The sequence below is a fragment of the Dipodomys merriami genome, unplaced genomic scaffold, assembly GCF_024711535.1.
Source record: "Dipodomys merriami isolate MVZ:Mamm:240054 unplaced genomic scaffold, mDipMer1.0.p SCAF_28, whole genome shotgun sequence".
Classification (NCBI taxonomy): Eukaryota; Metazoa; Chordata; class Mammalia; order Rodentia; family Heteromyidae; genus Dipodomys; species Dipodomys merriami.
The window spans coordinates 601,885-619,110 of record NW_027204270.1 but is presented as its reverse complement, the minus strand read 5'-3'; the positions used below and the strand labels follow the sequence as shown (position 1 = coordinate 619,110).

Sequence of the window (17,226 nt, the reverse complement as noted above, 5' to 3'; positions counted from 1 at the left end):
CGTTTCCCACCCAGGCCCAGGTGACACTCCTGACACGTCTCAAGAGGCCACCAGGGCAGCTTTCTGGTCTTCTGGCTACACTCACCCTCTCCCTGGGGACTATGTGCTACCCCACCAGTGTCCCTGCCAAAACAGACTACATGGTGCCTGGGGCTCCCCCGTCGCCTGGAGGCCCAGACCCGCTTCTGCCTTTACACAAACAGCACAGAGACTTGAGAGAAAAGGTGCTTTATCACGCGGGCCTGGGCCCGGGCTCTGGGCTCTGGGCTCAGCTCCTCACTCGGACCCGCCAGGAGTAGGTGGTGAGCACCCGCTGGTGCCGGCGCACGATGCAGGTGTAGGTGCCTTCGTTGATGGCGTTGGCGATGATGCTCAGCTGTGCCTCACCCAGGGCCAGGTACCCTGGGTAGGAGAACTCCAGGGGCTCCTGGTCCTTGTACCAGCTGCAGGGAGAAGTGTCCGCCAGGCCTGTGCCAGCCCGCCACAGGGGCCACCGGGCAGCCCTCCCCCCCCCCACATGGCTGCCCCATCCCCAAGGGCCACGCAGCCTGAGACCCCAGGTCACGGCTCCCAGTGCCCAGCACTCACTAGACTTTGCCTTTCTTGTGGAGGATCTTTTGGCCGCAGCGGAAGGTCACATTCCTGCCCTCAGACACCAGCCTGGTTTTGGTCCTCAGGGGTGGGGGCGTAGGGGCCACAGTGGGGAAGGGGAACTCTGTGCACAGGAAGAAAATGCTGATGCTTCCCCAGAGGAGATGGGGCCAAGGCTGGGAGCCCCACCCCTACATGCCACCACTACCACCAGCCCCCCAGCCACAGCTTCACCATAGCAGAAGTCACAGCTGCTGGGACACAGCCTCTTCATCAGCCGCTGGCGGGCCTCACAAAAACCCCTTCGCGCCCAGGAGGGACACACGAACAGCCGGTCCAGGCAGCCTTCAGGGAAGGCAGGCTGGCTCAGAGCCGGCCCAGAACCCTGCCACCCACCTGCTGCCCGTCCTGCCCTAAAACACCCACCATAGAGCCGGTGCAGCCCCCACAGCTCATCCTGGGACAGTGTCTTCCAGCCTCGAAGCGTGGCATTGAGGTGCATGAGTGCCCGGCCCTGCTGCGAGTGCATGAGGCCCAGCGCGTGGCCGATCTCATGTGCGGCCACGTGCACCAGGTCTGTGAGCCACACGCCTGCAGGTCCCGGGGATGAGCGCCGACTCCGGGCCTCTGTCCCCAGGGGCCCGGCCTGTCTGCTGTGGAGCCTCAACCGCAGCCACAGGAAGATAACGTTCCCAGGCTGGGCTGTGAGCTCTGCACCCAGGAATGCAGCGGGGGAGGGAGCGCGCCCCGGACGACGTGGACAGATGGATGGGGACCGGGCTGTGGCCTGCACCCTCCCCCTTCCCTGCTTGATCCCTAATGGCAGCACCTCCCACAAGAGCTAGGAAAGTCCCTGCGGCCCACCACCGTGGGAGCAGGGCCCCAAAGGAGGCGGCCTTCCTTCACCTTTCTTCCAGCTGTAGCGCGTGGGGCCCAGGACCCAGTATTCACTGTCGTCAAAGTGGATGCCCCCATGGGGGGGGAAAAAGGCGTGGGCCAGCTCGCCCGTGGGGCCGTCGAAGCAGTGGTGCAGGCTGGAGACCAGGCAGTCGGTGTGGTTGACCGGGTAGAAGCCTGGGGGGAAGCAGGGCTGAGCCGGGGCCTAGGCAGGCTGAGGCCGGGGACCCGGGACATCCCGGCTAGGGCAGGGCCGGGATCGGCGCTCACCTATCCGGAGATCGCTGGGCTGCTCGGGGGCCACTTCCCGGAAGCTGAAGGGGGACACGTCGCTCCACATGCGGAAAGCGGCAGCCAGGCCTCGCCGGGTGTCCCGGGGGCTTAGGAGGTTCTGGGGGAAGGAGAGGATCCTGCGGGGCGGCCGAGGGAGGGGAGGGTCGGGGCGGGCCGGGGCGCGGGGCTCCGGCCTGGCATCGCCCGGGGCGTGGTGCGGGCGCGGGCAGGTCCGGCCCCGCCCCGCCCCGCCCCGCCCCGGGCGCGCGCACCTGTAGGTGAGGTTGAAGTGGTCCCAGCGCAGCCTGGCGGGGGTCAGCGTGTAGCGCCGCGTCCGGGGCGGCGAGGCGGGCGGGCCGGGGCTCCGGGGCGGCGAGGCCGCGCCGCTCTTCCCGGGCCGGTGGGCGGGGCGGGCCAGGGCGGCCGGGCTCCGGGCCCCCAGGTCGCGCGGCTGCGACGCGGAGGCCGCGGTGAGCGCCGGGGCGCCGGTTCCCCCCCCCCTTTTCCCCCGGCCTCCCGCCCTCAGCCCGCTGCCCCGGGCTCCCGCCCCAGGCCACCCCGAGGTCCCGGCGCCACTTCCGGCCTCTCGGCGGTTAATCGGGGACTTCACCGTCAGACCTCCGCCTCCGGAGCTCCGGGAGCCCCGGGGACCGCGGCCCCGCCCGCACCGCCGCTCACCTGCGCCGCGCTCCGGGCCGGCGCCGCCCCGGCTCCCGGCCGCGCCAGCAGCAGCAGCAGCAGCAGCAGCAGCGCGGGGAGCAGGCGCGGCGCGCCCGGGACGGCGAGCCAGCGGCCAGGGGGGACGCGGGCCCCGAGGCCCATGGCGGACGCGTGGGGCCGGCGCCGGGAGGGCGGGAGGCGGCGGCTCGGGTGACGGCGGCGGGGGGCGGAGGGGCCCGGCCGCCGTCGGGGCCGCGGTCGCGGACCACCGCGGGAACGGCGGGGGCCGGGCCGGTGGCAGGGCCGTGGGCAAAGGCCCCGTGGGCTTCTCACGCCGAGCCGGTCCCGGGACCCCGCGAGGTCCGCGGGCAGAGCCGGCCTGGCCGGGACTCCGCGCGAGGGGAGGCGCCGCGGGGCGACGGAGCGGGGACGTGGCAGGAGCAGCGCGGGAGAGGAGGGCGCGGGTGGGGAGGGCCCTGGTGGAGAGGGCCCTGGTGGGGAGGGCGCAGCGTGGAGAGAGCCCTGCGTGGAGAGGGGAGAGGACCCCGCGTGGAGAGGGCCCTGGTGGGGAGGGCCCCGCGTGGAGAGGGCCCTGGTGGGGAGGGCCCCGCGTGGAGAGGGCCCTGGTGGGGAGGGCCCTGCGTGGAGAGGGGAGAGGACCCCGCGTGGAGAGGGCCCCGCGTGGAGAGGGCCCTGGTGGGGAGAGGACCCCGCGTGGAGAGGGCCCTGGTGGGGAGGACCCCGCGTGGAGAGGGCCCTGGTGGGGAGGGCCCCGCGTGGAGAGGGCCCCGCGTGGAGAGGGCCCTGCGTGGAGAGGGCCCTGGTGGGGAGGGCCCCGCGTGGAGAGGGCCCTGGTGGGGAGGGCCCCGCGTGGAGAGGGGAGAGGACCCCGCGTGGAGAGGGCCCTGGTGGGGAGGGCCCTGCGTGGAGAGGGGAGAGGACCCCGCGTGGAGAGGGCCCCGTGTGGAGAGGGCCCGGGTGGGGAGGGCCCCGCGTGGAGAGGGCCCGGGTGGGGAGGGCGGGCGCCCGCGGCGAGGAGGAGCAGGAGCGGGTTCTGCCCGCGGAGCCTGGAATTCCTGGGCAGCCCGAGGCTCCAGGCGGCAGGGGAGCAGGAGCCCGGGCCGGGCGCGCGGGCCGGACAGGCTGAGGCGGGAGAGCGCGGGGGCTCCGCGTGTGCTCACAGGCGCGTCCCCCCCAGCCCCCCGTCCCCGCAGCCCCCCGTCCCCCGCACAGGCAGGCAGCAGGCGGTCTGTGAATCTCTTTATAAAACACGGGCGGGGAGGGGGGAGGGGAGGGCGGGCGGCGGGTCACGCGCGGCCGCGCGGTCACACGAAGATCTGGATGCGGTCGCGGATGGGCTGGCGGCAGATGGGGCAGGCGCTGAGCGCCGCGCCGCACGGGGCGCAGGCGCCGTGGCCGCACTGGAACACGAGGCGGATGTGGCTGTCGATGCAGATGGGGCAGGTGATGCGCTCCTCCATCTGCCGGTAGCGGCTCTGCAGCTCCTCCACCAGCTGCCGCGGGGGCCCGAGCGCCGCCGAGGCCGCGCCGGCCACCTCCGAGCCATCTGCGGGACGGGCGGGAGGGCGGGGCTACGGCGCGCACGTGCCTGGGCCTCCCTCCCTCCCTCCCACCTGGGCGCGGAGGGCGCGTGAGTGCGAGCGTGGGTGTGGCCAGCCCTCCCACCTGGGCTCAATGCCGTGTGTGACACACACACACACACACAGGCCCACCCACCTGGGCGCAGCTTCTTGCTGATGACCACCTGGCACCGGATGCATTTCTTCATCCTGCGTGCACACTCTGCAGGGAGCAGCACACAGCTGAGCTGAGCTGAGCAGGCCGGCCGAGGCCTTCAGAGCCGCACACACACTGCACACACACACACTCACCCTCACACACGGTGCGGTGCTGGCATGGAGAGAACAGAACCAGCAGCGCCAGCTCAGAGCACACCAGGCACTCAGCTGCCTCTGGCCCCGCTGTGGCGGCCACGTGCAGGTTCGTCACGGTGTTGGGGGTGGTGAGCACATGCCTAGGGCAGGGGGCAGAGCCCCCTCCGGTCGCCTGCCGCTCCCTGCAGTGGAGGAAGGGGCTTGAACCGGCCCAAGCCACGGTGCTGCCCCCGCCCCGGGGGTGTGGGCTCACCGGAAACGCTGGGCGCAGCCCTGCAGGGCCTTGAGCACATGGCCCTCGGCAGCCAGGTCCAGCGGGCTCCGGCCCCGGTGGTTGGCATAGTTCACGTCGGCGCCCTCCAGTGCCAGGAAGCAGGCCACCGCAGCACCCACCGACAGCTCTGCATTCCCGGGGAGGCCGGAGGCTTGGAGCTGCGCAGCAGGACAGCAGTGGTGAGTGGGTCTGTGAATGCGTCAGACGGCAGCCGCAGCACCAGTGAAAGGTGTGTCCCTAACCTGGAGTGACAGAATCTTCCTGGGCCAGACAGGCCACAAGGACACGTGCCCTTTCTAGGCAGCTGCAAACATGAGTTGTCGACTCCTTCCATCCAGCCCGCCCCCATCATGTCCCCCCACACCCCCGCCAGGTTGGTCAGGGGTTCATAATCACGGTTCCCTTCCCAGAACACCCAAGGGTCCCCTGGACCACCAGAGGTAGGAAGTAGAGTGGTCCAGGCCCTCTCTGCAGTCTGTCCCTCCCTCCCTCCCTCCCTCCTTTCCTTCCTCACCCTGGATAACAGCTGCAAGGGCCCTGGGTCCCCCCCTGCCCTGTCAGCCACCAGAGGCAGCAGCTGGTGACGGTGCAGGGCCACGTGCAGGGCCGTGTCTCCCTCCTCATCCTCCGTGTTGACAGAGCAGCCGGCGTCCACCAGCACTGGCACCAGCCCCACATGGGCCTGCTGGACAGCCAGATGCAGGGGGGACTGGAGCTTCCGGTTTCGCACGTTGACGTCACAGCGCCCCTGGGGAGAGGGGGTGCAGGTTCAGCCCAGAGACCCCACTGGCCCCAGTCCCCCGGCTCCGGGGCAGGCCTGCGCCCACCTCTCGGATGAGAACCTGGGCCACCTCCCAGTGGTTGTTTAGAGCAGCCAGGTGCAGTGCAGTAAAACCGTCTTCCTTCTTGGCGTCCACCAGCTGCCGTGCCCGAGCCAGGATCTTCCTAACCGCTCTGTTGGGAGCAGGGAGGTCTATCCTCAGGGTGGCAGGGAGCAGAGCGAGCGTGGGTGCCGGCAGCGCCCACCCCCACACTCACAGCACGTGGCCTTTGAGGGCAGCGTGGTGCAGCAGTGTGAAGCCCTGGCTGTTGGTGGCCGTGACGTCAATCCCCGGCGCCTCAGTGAGAACCTCGACAATGCCACTGGCGGCGGTGCCTGCAGAGATGGCGGAGTGCAGGGGCGTGTCGGCATGGGTATCCTGTCGGTGTGGGGGGAGGCAGTTGGTCACATGGCAGTGACTTCGAGGACAGGCCTGGCGGAGGTCGGGGGCACCCAGGCCCGGCACTCACCGGCAAGTTGACGTCACAGCCACGCTCACACAGGGTCTTCACCACCTCTAGGAAGCCTCTCTGCACAGCCACATGCAGGGCTGTGCTCCGGGAGCCGCTGAGGACGTCGGCCCCACACCCTGCACTCAGGAGCATGCGGGCAGCCTCGGGCTGGTTCCTGAAGGGAAAAGCAGCAGGGTCAGGGAGGGGCACTCAGCCTTCCAGCTGGACCCCAGCGCGGGCCTGGGCCTCACCCCAGGGCTGCATAGTGCAGCGCGGTGTTGCCGTCCTCATCGGCAAGGTCTGTGCCCGCTCTCGCTTGCAGCAGCAGCCGCACCAGCTCCACCTGGCCCAAGTAGGCAGCCACCTGCAGGGCAGTCCTGCCTTGGTTCTTGGTGTCCACCTGCCAGAAGAGCCAGCAAGTAAGCTCGGGACCCGCTGGCCTGCTGCTGGGTACTGGGAGGGGCCGGCAGAGCTTGCCTGCTCAGGGTGCCTCCGAAGCAGGTCCAGAGCCCGTGCCACATTGCCCAGAGCTGCCTCCACCACCAGCTTCCCTGGGTGCTCCGGGTCATTCTTCTGGGCCCGCAGCTTGTCCAGGGCCATGCTCAGTGAGCCTGGGAACAGGGCTGAGGTCAATGCCGGCCAGGGGCCACCTCCCCCCCCAGCCCCCCGCCACAGGGGCCGGGGTCACACTTTTGTTCTCCCTGGCACGCTCGGCCACATCCAGGTTGGCATCCTCCTCAGGCCGGTAGGCCACTAGGCAGGACGGGCTGAAGGTCCACCGCTGGCCACCAACCGCCACACGCAGGTTCCCGTCTCCAAACACCTTGACCACCTTCCCCACGCGGCCCAGGGCCTGAGGAAGGTAGGAGTTACCGCAGGTCTGGGGGTCAAAGCAGAGAGCAGTAGGGCAGGGAAGATACGTACAGGGGCCATGTCGTCCGTCCATTCACCATGTCCAGCCTGCAGTCTCTTCACCATGTCCAGGTCGTCGATCACCCGAACCACGTCACCCACCCAGAAGGAGTTGTGCTGAGTGAAAGAAAAGCAGGTAAGGGGTCCCCCAGCCATGCCTGGCTTCCCAGGCTGGTGGGAGAGGACACCCCACTGAGCCCCAAGGGCCAGCAGACCTCAACTTGACCCCAGTTCCTGCCCCAAGTACAACCAGAGGGTCTTGGCTTCAGGGGGGCCATAGGGGGGTCCAGTTGGCTGCTGGAAGGCCCAGCCCGAGTCACAAGGGTGATGGCTGGTGAGGCAGCATCTAGGCCTGCCCAGAGCCAACCTGGGCAAGGCCCAGGCCTCCGGTTCCAAGGGGGCCACTGCCAGCATGCCCAGCACAGTGGGGGCAGCCCAGGGCGGAGGCAGGGCCCAGAGGGAGCAGGCCTGGGACAGAAGTCAGAGCAAGAGTGGGGTACCAGCCCCACATGGGGTGGGTTGCGGATGGAGAAGGGAGATGGGAATATGCCTCCGGGACCTATGCCCGTCCCATACCCTGGCGTGCAGTGAACTCACAGTACACCTGTCCCACTGCCCATCCCTGCTTCCCGAAACCACCTTCCCTGGACTCTAGGTTCACAGGGGAGCCCTGATTCCTTCCTTAGTCCCAACTGCTGGCCACCTAGCCCCTCTTAGACGGCCCAGCTTGGCTCCCCTACCCTTCCGACACCCCTCTAACACTTTCATGGACCTCCCTCCCCCAGAGCCCCTCCCAGGTGTTCCGTGCTGCTGCTGCAAGCAGCCCCACGGGCTGTCTCCCTGTGCTGTCTGCCTCCTGCCTTCAGAGCTGTGGTCCTGCCTGCTGCAGCCTCCGCCTCCCCGTCCCCCTCCCCCTCCCAGGCACCCCACTCCACCCACTGGGCTCTTCCCCTTCCTTCAGGTCAGGAACTCAGTCCTCTCCTGACCACGCCCAGGGCCAAGCAGGCACACAGAGGGGATTAGAGAAGCAAATGGAGGAGGCTCAGCCCTGTTCCCCTAGGCACCTTTGTGAGAGCCCCAGGATGGAAGGTCCAGCGGGTCTCATGGTTGAACTGCACACGCACGTCCCCACGGTCCGTGATGCGGTGCACGGTGCCCGTCTGTCCGATAAACTGTGGTGGTCATGGAGACTATGGCTGGGCTGGGTTGGACTCCCGGGCGGGCCAAGGGCAGAGTCCAGAGGGCGTGGGAGGGGGACACGAGGGGCTCGGGAGGCACGGCGGCTCACCTCCGCCATCCTGGGGTTCCAGCCACCGTGGCCTTCCTGCATGTCCCTCAGGACGTCTGTGTCCAACAGACACTTGACCTTGTCTCCTCGCTGGAAAGGCTGGCTGTCCGCACTCACCCTGCGCTGCAGCTCTGCTGGCTTGCCTGGGGAGGGTGGCAGGCTAGGCCTCAGGCAGCACTCCCCCTGGGCAGCACCGGCCAGCCCCTGCCCAGCTATGGCCGGAGGGACCAGCCCCATACCAAGCCTGGGGAGGTGTTCCTTGTAGTAGAAGCCGCCAGCCGCCTCGCCCACACACTTGAGGTCCACCTTGCCCTTGTGGCCCACGCGGTACACGTTGGTGGTCCCGTCTGCCCACGTCACGCTGGCCACACTCCGGCCTGTCTCCACATCCCAGCCACGGATGTCCACCACACGGCCTGGCTTCCCTTCCCCTCCTGTGGACACAGGGTCCCACCAGCAAACTAAGCCTGGGTGCCAAGGCCAGCTCTACCTCCCGGCCCCCTCCGGCCCCCACTCACCATCCTGGGAGCCCCACTCCCAGTCAGGGCCACGCACCACCTTGGCTCCCTGAAAGATGCCCCTTAGCGGGATCCTAGAGAGGCCTTGGCGGGGACTCAGCGTGACACTGCAAGAGAACAAGTCCTGAGCCTTATTAAGGCCACTGCAAGGTGGCAGCCCTGCCCCACACAGCAGGGCTCACAGCAGCGGTGTACAGGACAAGCATGCTGGCTCCCATGGCTTCCTGGCAGGTTAGTGCCCTTCACCCACACGTAAGGATGGAAGAGAGCCAGCCCGGGCTCCTAGGCTCAGTGGGTTTTGCCAAAGGTGGGGGGGAGGGGGGAGGCTGAGACAAGGGAACTGGGAAGACACTCAGTGAGCAGCCTGTGTGTGATCTGGTCCCGTCCGCTGTCTCACAGCGAAAAGGGGCAGAGTCTGGCCCAGGGAAAGAGGAACAAAGGACAACACAGGCCTGGCTGGACAGCAGCACACAGGTGCCCCTGCCACACGCTGGCTGAGACAGACGGACATAAGACAACATGTCTTTCCATATGTGGAGAGGGTCAAGGAGACAGATGGCAGTGCAGGGGACACAGGGTGGCTACTCTACATGCAGCTGTACTAAGCACCGCACTCAGTGAGGAACCATCCATGGCACTCATCTTGCAGACCTAGCCGGGGTAAGGTGCTTCTCCCAGGGTGGTCTAGTGCCAGTGCTCAGGGCCCTGGGGTAGCGAGAGCCTGGCCATCCTGGAAGGAAATGTCTCAGGAAGGCCCTGCCTGTCCTGTCCCTGCGGGCAGGCTGCTGGCCGGGGGGGGGGGGACTCACGGGCGGGAGTGGGCTGCTGGCCAGGGGGGGGGGGAGGGGGGGGACTCACGGGCGGGAGTGGGCTGCTGGCCGGGGGGGGGACTCACAGGCGGGAGTGGGCCGCTGGCGGGGGGGGGACTCACGGGTGGGAGTGGGCTGCTGGCGGGGGGGGGACTCACGGGTGGGAGTGGGCCGCTGGCGGGGGGGGGGGGGACTCACGGGTGGGAGTGGGCCGCTGGCGGGGGGGGGGGGGGACTCACGGGTGGGAGTGGGCTGCTGGCGGGGGGGGGACTCACGGGTGGGAGTGGGCTGCTGGCGGGGGGGGGGGGACTCACGGGCGGGAGTGGGCCGCTGGCGGGGGGGGGACTCACGGGTGGGAGTGGGCCGCTGGCGGGGGGGGGGGGACTCACGGGTGGGAGTGGGCTGCTGGGGGGGAGGGGGGACTCACGGGTGGGAGTGGGCTGCTGGCGGGGGGGGGGGGACTCACGGGTGGGAGTGGGCCGCTGGCGGGGGGGGGGGGGACTCACGGGTGGGAGTGGGCTGCTGGCGGGGGGGGGGGACTCACGGGTGGGAGTGGGCTGCTGGCGGGGGGGGGGGGACTCACGGGTGGGAGTGGGCCGCTGGCGGGGGGGGGGGGGGACTCACGGGTGGGAGTGGGCTGCTGGCGGGGGGGGGACTCACAGGCGGGAGTGGGCTGCTGGGGGGGGGGGGGGGACTCACGGGTGGGAGTGGGCCGCTGGCGGGGGGGGGGGGGGACTCACGGGTGGGAGTGGGCTGCTGGCGGGGGGGGGACTCACAGGCGGGAGTGGGCTGCTGGGGGGGGGGGGGGGACTCACGGGTGGGAGTGGGCCGCTGGCGGGGAGGGGGGGGGACTCACGGGTGGGAGTGGGCTGCTGGCAGGGGGGGGGGACTCACGGGTGGGAGTGGGCTGCTGGCGGGGGGGGGACTCACGGGTGGGAGTGGGCTGCTGGCGGGGGGGGACTCACGGGTGGGAGTGGGCTGCTGGGGGGGGGGGACTCACGGGCGGGAGTGGGCTGCTGAGGGGGGGGGGGGGGACTCACGGGTGGGAGTGGGCTGCTGAGGGGGGGGACTCACGGGCGGGAGTGGGCTGGCAGGGGGGGGACTCACGGGCGGGAGTGGGCCGCTGGCGGGGGGGGGGGGACTCACAGGTGGGAGTGGGCTGCTGGCAGGGGGGGGGACTCACGGGCGGGAGTGGGCCGTCTCGTAGCGCTCGAAGGCGTGGGCCAGGTCGTGCTTGCTGTGCATGTAGCACTGTGTGCAGAGGTCGTAGTCGAAGCAGACGCGGCACTTCCAGCGCATGCCACGCAGCCCGTGCTTCTTGCAGCAGTCGCAGATGATGTTGGGGTGGCGGATGCCTGGAGGGGCGTGGTCAGTGGGGCTGCAGCCCTGCCTCTGGCCCACCCCACCGTGGCCGCCCTGTCCCGTGCCGCCACATACCAATCTGTGCGTTGTCGTAGAGCAGCAGGTCGTGGGCACCCTGGTAGCCAGCGCGGTAGTTGGTGCGGGTGCCCTGGTCCCACTGTACGACAACTGTGCGGTCGGGTGTTGAGGGGCTGCCGTGGCGGCCCAGCTCCACCACCGTGCCCACGCCGCCCTCACCTCCGTCCTGCTGGCCCCACTTCCAGTCCACGCCGCGCACCACGCGCATGCCCACCTGCACACCCGCCTGGGGGTCCAGGTCCATGGTGGTGGGGCTACTTAGGGACCTGCCAACAGAAAGCACCCTCAGGACACATCAGAAGGCCACATGGCCACCTTGCTGTAGGACACCTACGGTGGGTGTTCTGGGAGAGAGGGCTAGACCAGAAGCAGAGAATCAACTCAAAAGAGCCAAGCAGAAAGAGACAGCAGGTGTGCTCCTGGAGTCCAGGAAGGCAGGTCACAGATGCACTGGTCTGTGCTGAAGAGGGAGATCAAGAGGAGGGAACACCAATGAGGGTCCACAGTCGGTCCCACCATGGGAAGCCTGGCGTGGTATGGACATGGACTACTGTTCTTTCTTTTTTCCAGGTTCAAGACCAGGACTCAAACTCAGTACTTTTGCTCTCTGGCTGGCATTCTACCAACCGAACAACTCCAACACTGTTTTTCTGCTGGCTATCAGTGTACCATCAGTACATCCGTGTGTGAATGCGTACATGTATGTGTATGTGTACATGCATGGGCAGGTGTGCCAATCTTGAGGTATGAACTCAACAGTTGGACACTGCCATTGAGCTTTTTTGCTCAAGGCTAACACTCAACCACTTGAGCCACTGCTCCACTTCTGGTTTTCTGGTGGTTAACTGGAGATAAGTCTCCCAGTTTCTTCCCTGGGCTGGCCTTGAGCCACAATCCTGAGACCTCACCCTGAGTAGCTAGGATTACAATTGTGAGCGATCAGCACACAGCTTCATGAGACTTTTTTTTGGGTCCGGTCGTGGGGCCTGAACTCTGGGCCTGGGCGCTGTCCCTCAGCTCTTCAGCTCAAAGCTAGCGCTCTACCACTTGAGCCACGGCGCCACTTCCAGCTTTTTTCTTTTTTGCTTATGTGGTGCTGAGGAATCGAACCCAGGGCCTCAGGCATGCAAGGCAAGCGCTCTACCACTGAGCCACCTTCCCAGCCCCTGCACCAAAAATTTTTTAAAAATGAGGGGCTGGGAAGGTGGCTTAGTGGTAGAGTGCTTGCCTTGCATGCATGAGGCCCTGGGATCGATTCCTCAGCACCACATAAGCAGAAAAAGCTGGAAGTGGTGCTATGGCTCAAGTGGTAGAGCACTAGCCTTGAGCTGAAAGCTGAGGGACAGCACCCAGGCCCAGAGTTCAAGCCCCACAACCAAAAATAAATAAATAAAAATTAAAAAAAAAAATCAGGCAGCCTGGTGGCTCACACCTATAATCCTAGCTACTCTGGAGACTGAGATCCACCTCAATTCAAAGCCAGCACAGGCAGAGAAGACCATGAGACCATCTTATCTCCAGTTAACCAGTGTGTGGGGCAGGGGAACAATTAAGCAGTGGTAAAATGCCAACCTTGAATGGGGGCAGAGGTTGCCACTAAATAAGTTAATAGGTAACAGCCTATGAGAGAAGATATCCCCAGCACCAATGATAAAGATATCATACAGGCCAGGTGAGGTGGCTTGCACCTATAATCCTAGCTGAGACCTGAGGGTCATCATTCAGAGTCAGCCAAGGCAGAGAAACCTAGGAGACTGCTTATCTCCAAATAATCACAAAAAGCTAGAAGCAAGGCAAGGCTCACAGATGTGGACGGAAGGTAGCCAAGCACCCACTACAGTGATTTCCACTTACAGAAGTTTACAGCGGGGCCAGCAGATGTAGAGTACCACAGTGCCAGCCACAGGCCTGCTTTCAAGCATTTGCTTTGGGTTGCCAATGTGGCCTACACGTGGCATTGTACTATTCTCGAATAGTCTCGCCAACAAAATAGGTTTGTTTGTGACAGGATCTTGCTATCTGGCGCAGGCTAGCTTCAAACTCACTATACACCTAGGCTACCCTTGAATTTCAATATTCCTGCCTCTGCCTCCTGAGTGCTGGAATTACAGGCCTGAATCACCATGCTCAGCACATAAATGCACAGGAAAGACAGAACTTGAACAGTGGGAGGGTTGAGAAACTCCCAGACCACAAGCTTCCTCTCTGCCTCATTTACGCAGCAGAATCTGTAGCTGGGAAGTGAACTGTCTAGCACTGCAGGGGACAGGAGGGCCAACATAAGTCTCACTCCAGAACTTTAAACTCAGCTCTCACAGGAGGCCAGAGAGCTGCCTGAGCCTGGCTAAGACACAACCAAAGACCAGAGAAGAGCTGGGTACCAGTGGCTCACGCCTGCAATCCCAGTTACTCAGGAGGCTGAGATCTGTGGATCTAGGTTCAAAGCCAGCTTGGGTAGGAAAGTCCATGAGACTCCTATCTCCAACTACCAGAAAACCAGAAGTGGCGCTGTGGCTCAAATGGTAGAGCACTTGCCTTGAGCTAAAGAGCTCAGGATCAGTGCCCAAGCCGAGAGTTCAAGCCCCACAACCGACCAGCTGGAAAAGATACTGTCAGCCAGGCCAAGGCCCTGCCAGTTCTAGCCTGGGGCGTGGCAGCACACTCAAACACACAACAGAGGCCAGCCAAGAGCTAGATGAGTAACAAGGGGAGGGAAGTACACACCACACCTCCACCTGGGTCCCACTCCACATCCCGGCTCCTATCCTAGCCCAACACCCAACACTGTCTCCAGGGCCTGGTCAGTTCAGAGAACACTGTCTTCTATGAAACTACAGGTGGGCAGCAAAGAGAACCAGCAGCCCCTGCTTACCTTTCATTCATACTCTGGCTCAAGACCACTGCAGCCAGTCGGGCCAGAGCCTAGCAGGCTGTCCCAGAGCCAGGTGTGGTGAGAAGCCAGGCCCTCAAGGCCTGAAGTCTGTCCACACAAGGCACTACCACCCACTGAGCTCTGGATCTACACCCTGCCTCATTCTCAGGAGCACCTACCTCTTGCCAGCTCAGCCTCATTGTTAGTGTAGGGACAGATACAACCAGGCTCCTGGGTCTCAAAGCAGCCTGGGATTAGCATTCTAAGGTTCTCTTGAAGGACCAGGTAGCTTTTCCCTCCCTCCAGACTGCCATGTGGGTCCACTGTTACTGGACCCAGGACATCATCATTGGCCACAGTCCACCTGCTGTCAGCTTCACGCCTCTTCCCTAACTCAAGTCTCACCAACGGTATACTGGGTAGCAAATGGGAACACAACAGGATGGGGCAGAAAGCAATGATGAGACTTTGGTGGGTTCGGGGAAAGGACTCTCCAGTCAGGGCCTGGATCCCATCTAAGCCTTTCATCTATCTTAGTCCTTTCCATCTGGAGGCCCCACTCTTCAGATGGCAAGGCGATCCTGACCACATGAGGGGTTTGCTGGAGCTTACTAACAAAGGAATCATCCTTTGACCACCTCTGGTCATCACTATTCTCCTTTGATCAAGAAATAAGCATTTCATGCCCAGAGCTGGATTGGGAGAGAAGTTTAGGTCCCAAGGGCACTGGGTACAGCCTGAGCATAGCAGACAACAAGTGCTGTGCCCAGCAGATCCAGGAAGTACCTTCCTGCATGAACACTACCCTGCACCCAGAATGCCATGCTGCAAGGCATCCAATGAGCATGTGACCAGGCGTGACTCGGGAATCCCTCAAGTGTGGTGGGAGTGGGGGCCTTATTTGGAGATGGGCTGCCTAGCTCTGAGGGTGGTGCTCCAAGAGTAGTCCTCCTCCCTGGACTTGCCCTACCCTAGCTCCTGATGATGGCCATACCCCAACCCTTCCTAGGGAGCCAGAGGCCACTGAGCTATCTGCTCCCATCTTCTTTCCCCACCACTACAAAACTTCAGCACAGAGTGAGCCCTGAGCACCCAGAAAGCTGGCTCTCCACAGCCACTCATGGCCAGTTAACTTTAGCTATCGAGTGCTATGGAAAATGTTAATGCTCAAGACTGACCTCGATTCCCATGCTGACCTCTCAAAGTCTCCCAGAGATAGCCCATAGCTTTTTTTTTTTTTTTTTTTTTTTTTGGTCAGTCGTGGGGCCTGGGCGCTGTCCCTCAGCTCTTCAGCTCAAGGCTAGCATCTAACACCTGAGCCACAGAGCCACTTCTGGCTTCTTCTGCTTATGTGGTGCTGAGAAAAGAACCCAGAACTTCATGTATGCAAGGCAAGCACTCTACCACTGAGCCACCTTCCCAGCCCTGAGCCCATAGCTTTTTAAGAGCCCCACTCAATATAGTGAAAGGGCTCTAATGAGCAGCACCTAGTACAACCCAAGAGCTGCGCCATTAACACCAAGGTATAAAGGCAGCCATACCTTCAAATCCATAGGAAGTTACAAAACCATCGCTTTGCATCCCTCTTGTAAACACACAGCTAATATGTCACACCCAAGGATGCTGAACTCTGCAATATGCTGTACATGTGCACTATCAGTGGGAAATTTACCTACAGAGTTGGTCAACTTTTTCCTTTATCAGGAGTCCTGGACTCTGCCATCTGCCCCAGAGTTTAAGAGCCATGTCTCTGGCCTGCTCCTGGACACCCTTAGTAGCTGGTAGGCACATCTACAATGGACACTGGGGAAGTCAGAGAGCTAGGGCCTGACTGGTAAATGTGCTATAGCAAAATCAGAACTCACCTCAGGCCGGGCGCTGGTGGCTCACGCCTGTAATCCTAGCTACTCAGGAGGCTGAGATCTGAGGATCGCGGTTCAAAGCCAGCCCGGGCAGGAGAGACCGTGAGACTCCTATCTCCAATAAACCACCAGAAAACCAGAAGTGGCGCTGTAGCTCAAGTGGTAGAGCGCTCGCCTTGAGCTGAAGAGCTGAGGGACAGTGCCCAGGCCCAGAGTTCAAGCCCCATGACCGACCAAAAAAAAAAAAAAAAAAATCAGAACTCACCTCAGAGTACACAGCAGCCTCAAATCAGCATCCCAAGGTTTCAGCTGCTACTTCCTGGGTCACAAACTTGCTCAGCAACCAAGATTTCCTGTAGAAAATACAGCCATTGCCAACACAGAAATCAAGTGGTAAGCCAGTCCAGGAGAGGTGGTTGTAGAGGCTAGCAGTTACCACTGTGAATACTGTGGTTATAGAGGCTGCTGGTGCCTGGTGGTATCTCTTTGCAGGAGAAATGGCCAATGGCCATCACTTAGGGGATGTATGAGGGCCGGGGAGGGGGGGAGGGGAGGGGAGCTGGGCACTGTCCCTTATTTGTGAATATTTTTATTAGAAGGGTTTACAAAGCCATATAAATCATGTTTAGTGACTGCTTTTATTCAGAACAGTTACACGATAGAGCCCCACTCTGGGCACCTCCAGCTGTGTCTGAACTGACATTGTGTGGCACAAACTGGCACAAACTGGTTCATCACAGGCTCCTGTCTTGTAGCTCTGGCCAAGATGCAGGTGGACATCCTGGGTGCCACTGGAGACAGGCTGACTGGAAAGGGGTGGAGCTGGCGATGGAGAAGCTGGGGAACGCAGGGAGGTTTGGGCTGCCCTCACTGCTGGGGTGGCCGCCTCGCCGGAGGCGCTCGGGCCTTCCAAGCCGGGCTGACCCACCCGTGGCCTAGGCTGACCTTGAGCTGGACAGCGATATGCGGATACTTGTTGCATCCGCAGCAACAGGCTGGGGTGGCGTGTAGAGCCAGACGACCTTCCAGAAAGGTCCAGGGCTGGAGCTGGGGCTCCCGTCCCCCACCCCCTGGGTGCCCACCAGCGGTCCGCGGGCGCTCATGCGGCTCTCAGCCTCAGGCCGTCCGGACGGCCTCCCGCTCCCCACCGCGCCGTGCACCCCGGACACCAGCACAGCCCCGGACCCGGCGCCGCGCCGCGCCCGCCCGGCGCTCACCTGCCGGCGTCCACCGTCTCCCTCTCGGCCTGGGCGGCGCCGGGGCTCGGCCGCCGGGCCGGGCTTCTGCGCAAGCCCCGAGTCGAACCCTGAGGCCCGGGCGCAAGACGCAGTTGGCGCCCGCCCGGGCCGGCGGCCGCGGCCCCCGCCCCCCGCCCCCCGCCCGCCGCGGCGCCCGGGCCGCTGGGATCCACCGGAGCGCCCGGCCGGGCCGGCGGCCGCGGAGGCCTCCGGGCGCCCACTCGCCCCGAGTTGCTGCGCACCCGCTCGGCCCGGGGAAGCGCAGAGCCCGGGCGGCGCCCCAGGGGCGGCGGCCGCCCGGCGGCAGCTCAGCCCGCGGCGTCCCGGCCCTCAGCCGCGCCGGGCCAGGCCGCCCCGCCCCCGCGAGCCCACCCGGCCGCCCCGCCGCGACCTCCCTCGGCCCGGGCGCCGCGAGGCCTGCCGGG

The 17,226-nt window shown here is 64.5% G+C and overlaps 2 protein-coding genes across 7 annotated transcripts; both read right to left on the bottom strand.

The window, feature by feature from the left end:
• Positions 1-212: 212 nt before the first annotated feature.
• Mmp23b (matrix metallopeptidase 23B) lies at positions 213-2,583 on the bottom strand. The gene is made up of 8 exons (XM_070037939.1): positions 2,440-2,583; positions 2,034-2,344; positions 1,759-1,898; positions 1,498-1,665; positions 1,018-1,182; positions 826-936; positions 589-715; positions 213-443 (listed from the first exon to the last, which is right to left on the bottom strand). Exons 1-8 carry the CDS (start codon positions 2,581-2,583, stop codon positions 269-271), a joined length of 1,341 nt encoding a protein of 446 aa, XP_069894040.1. The 3' UTR covers positions 213-268.
• Positions 2,584-3,668: 1,085 nt separating this feature from the next.
• On the bottom strand, positions 3,669-16,939 carry Mib2 (MIB E3 ubiquitin protein ligase 2). Of its 6 annotated transcripts, XM_070037071.1 has the most exons (21): positions 16,781-16,938; positions 15,829-15,916; positions 15,567-15,674; positions 10,827-11,095; positions 10,573-10,744; positions 8,581-8,687; positions 8,302-8,496; positions 8,063-8,205; positions 7,839-7,946; positions 6,787-6,891; positions 6,553-6,715; positions 6,340-6,473; positions 6,114-6,262; positions 5,881-6,037; positions 5,629-5,789; positions 5,418-5,544; positions 5,105-5,338; positions 4,570-4,748; positions 4,314-4,498; positions 4,159-4,224; positions 3,669-3,988 (listed from the first exon to the last, which is right to left on the bottom strand). In XM_070037071.1, exons 4-21 carry the CDS (start codon positions 11,071-11,073, stop codon positions 3,747-3,749), a joined length of 2,874 nt encoding a protein of 957 aa, XP_069893172.1. In that variant the 5' UTR covers positions 11,074-11,095; positions 15,567-15,674; positions 15,829-15,916; positions 16,781-16,938; the 3' UTR covers positions 3,669-3,746. The 6 variants fall into 6 exon arrangements, with proteins under 6 accessions (XP_069893172.1, XP_069893175.1, XP_069893173.1 ...); XM_070037074.1 differs by lacking the exon at positions 15,567-15,674 and having other exon boundaries at positions 3,669-3,864; positions 16,781-16,939; XM_070037072.1 differs by lacking the exon at positions 15,567-15,674 and having other exon boundaries at positions 7,839-7,934; positions 16,781-16,939.
• Positions 16,940-17,226: the final 287 nt, after the last annotated feature.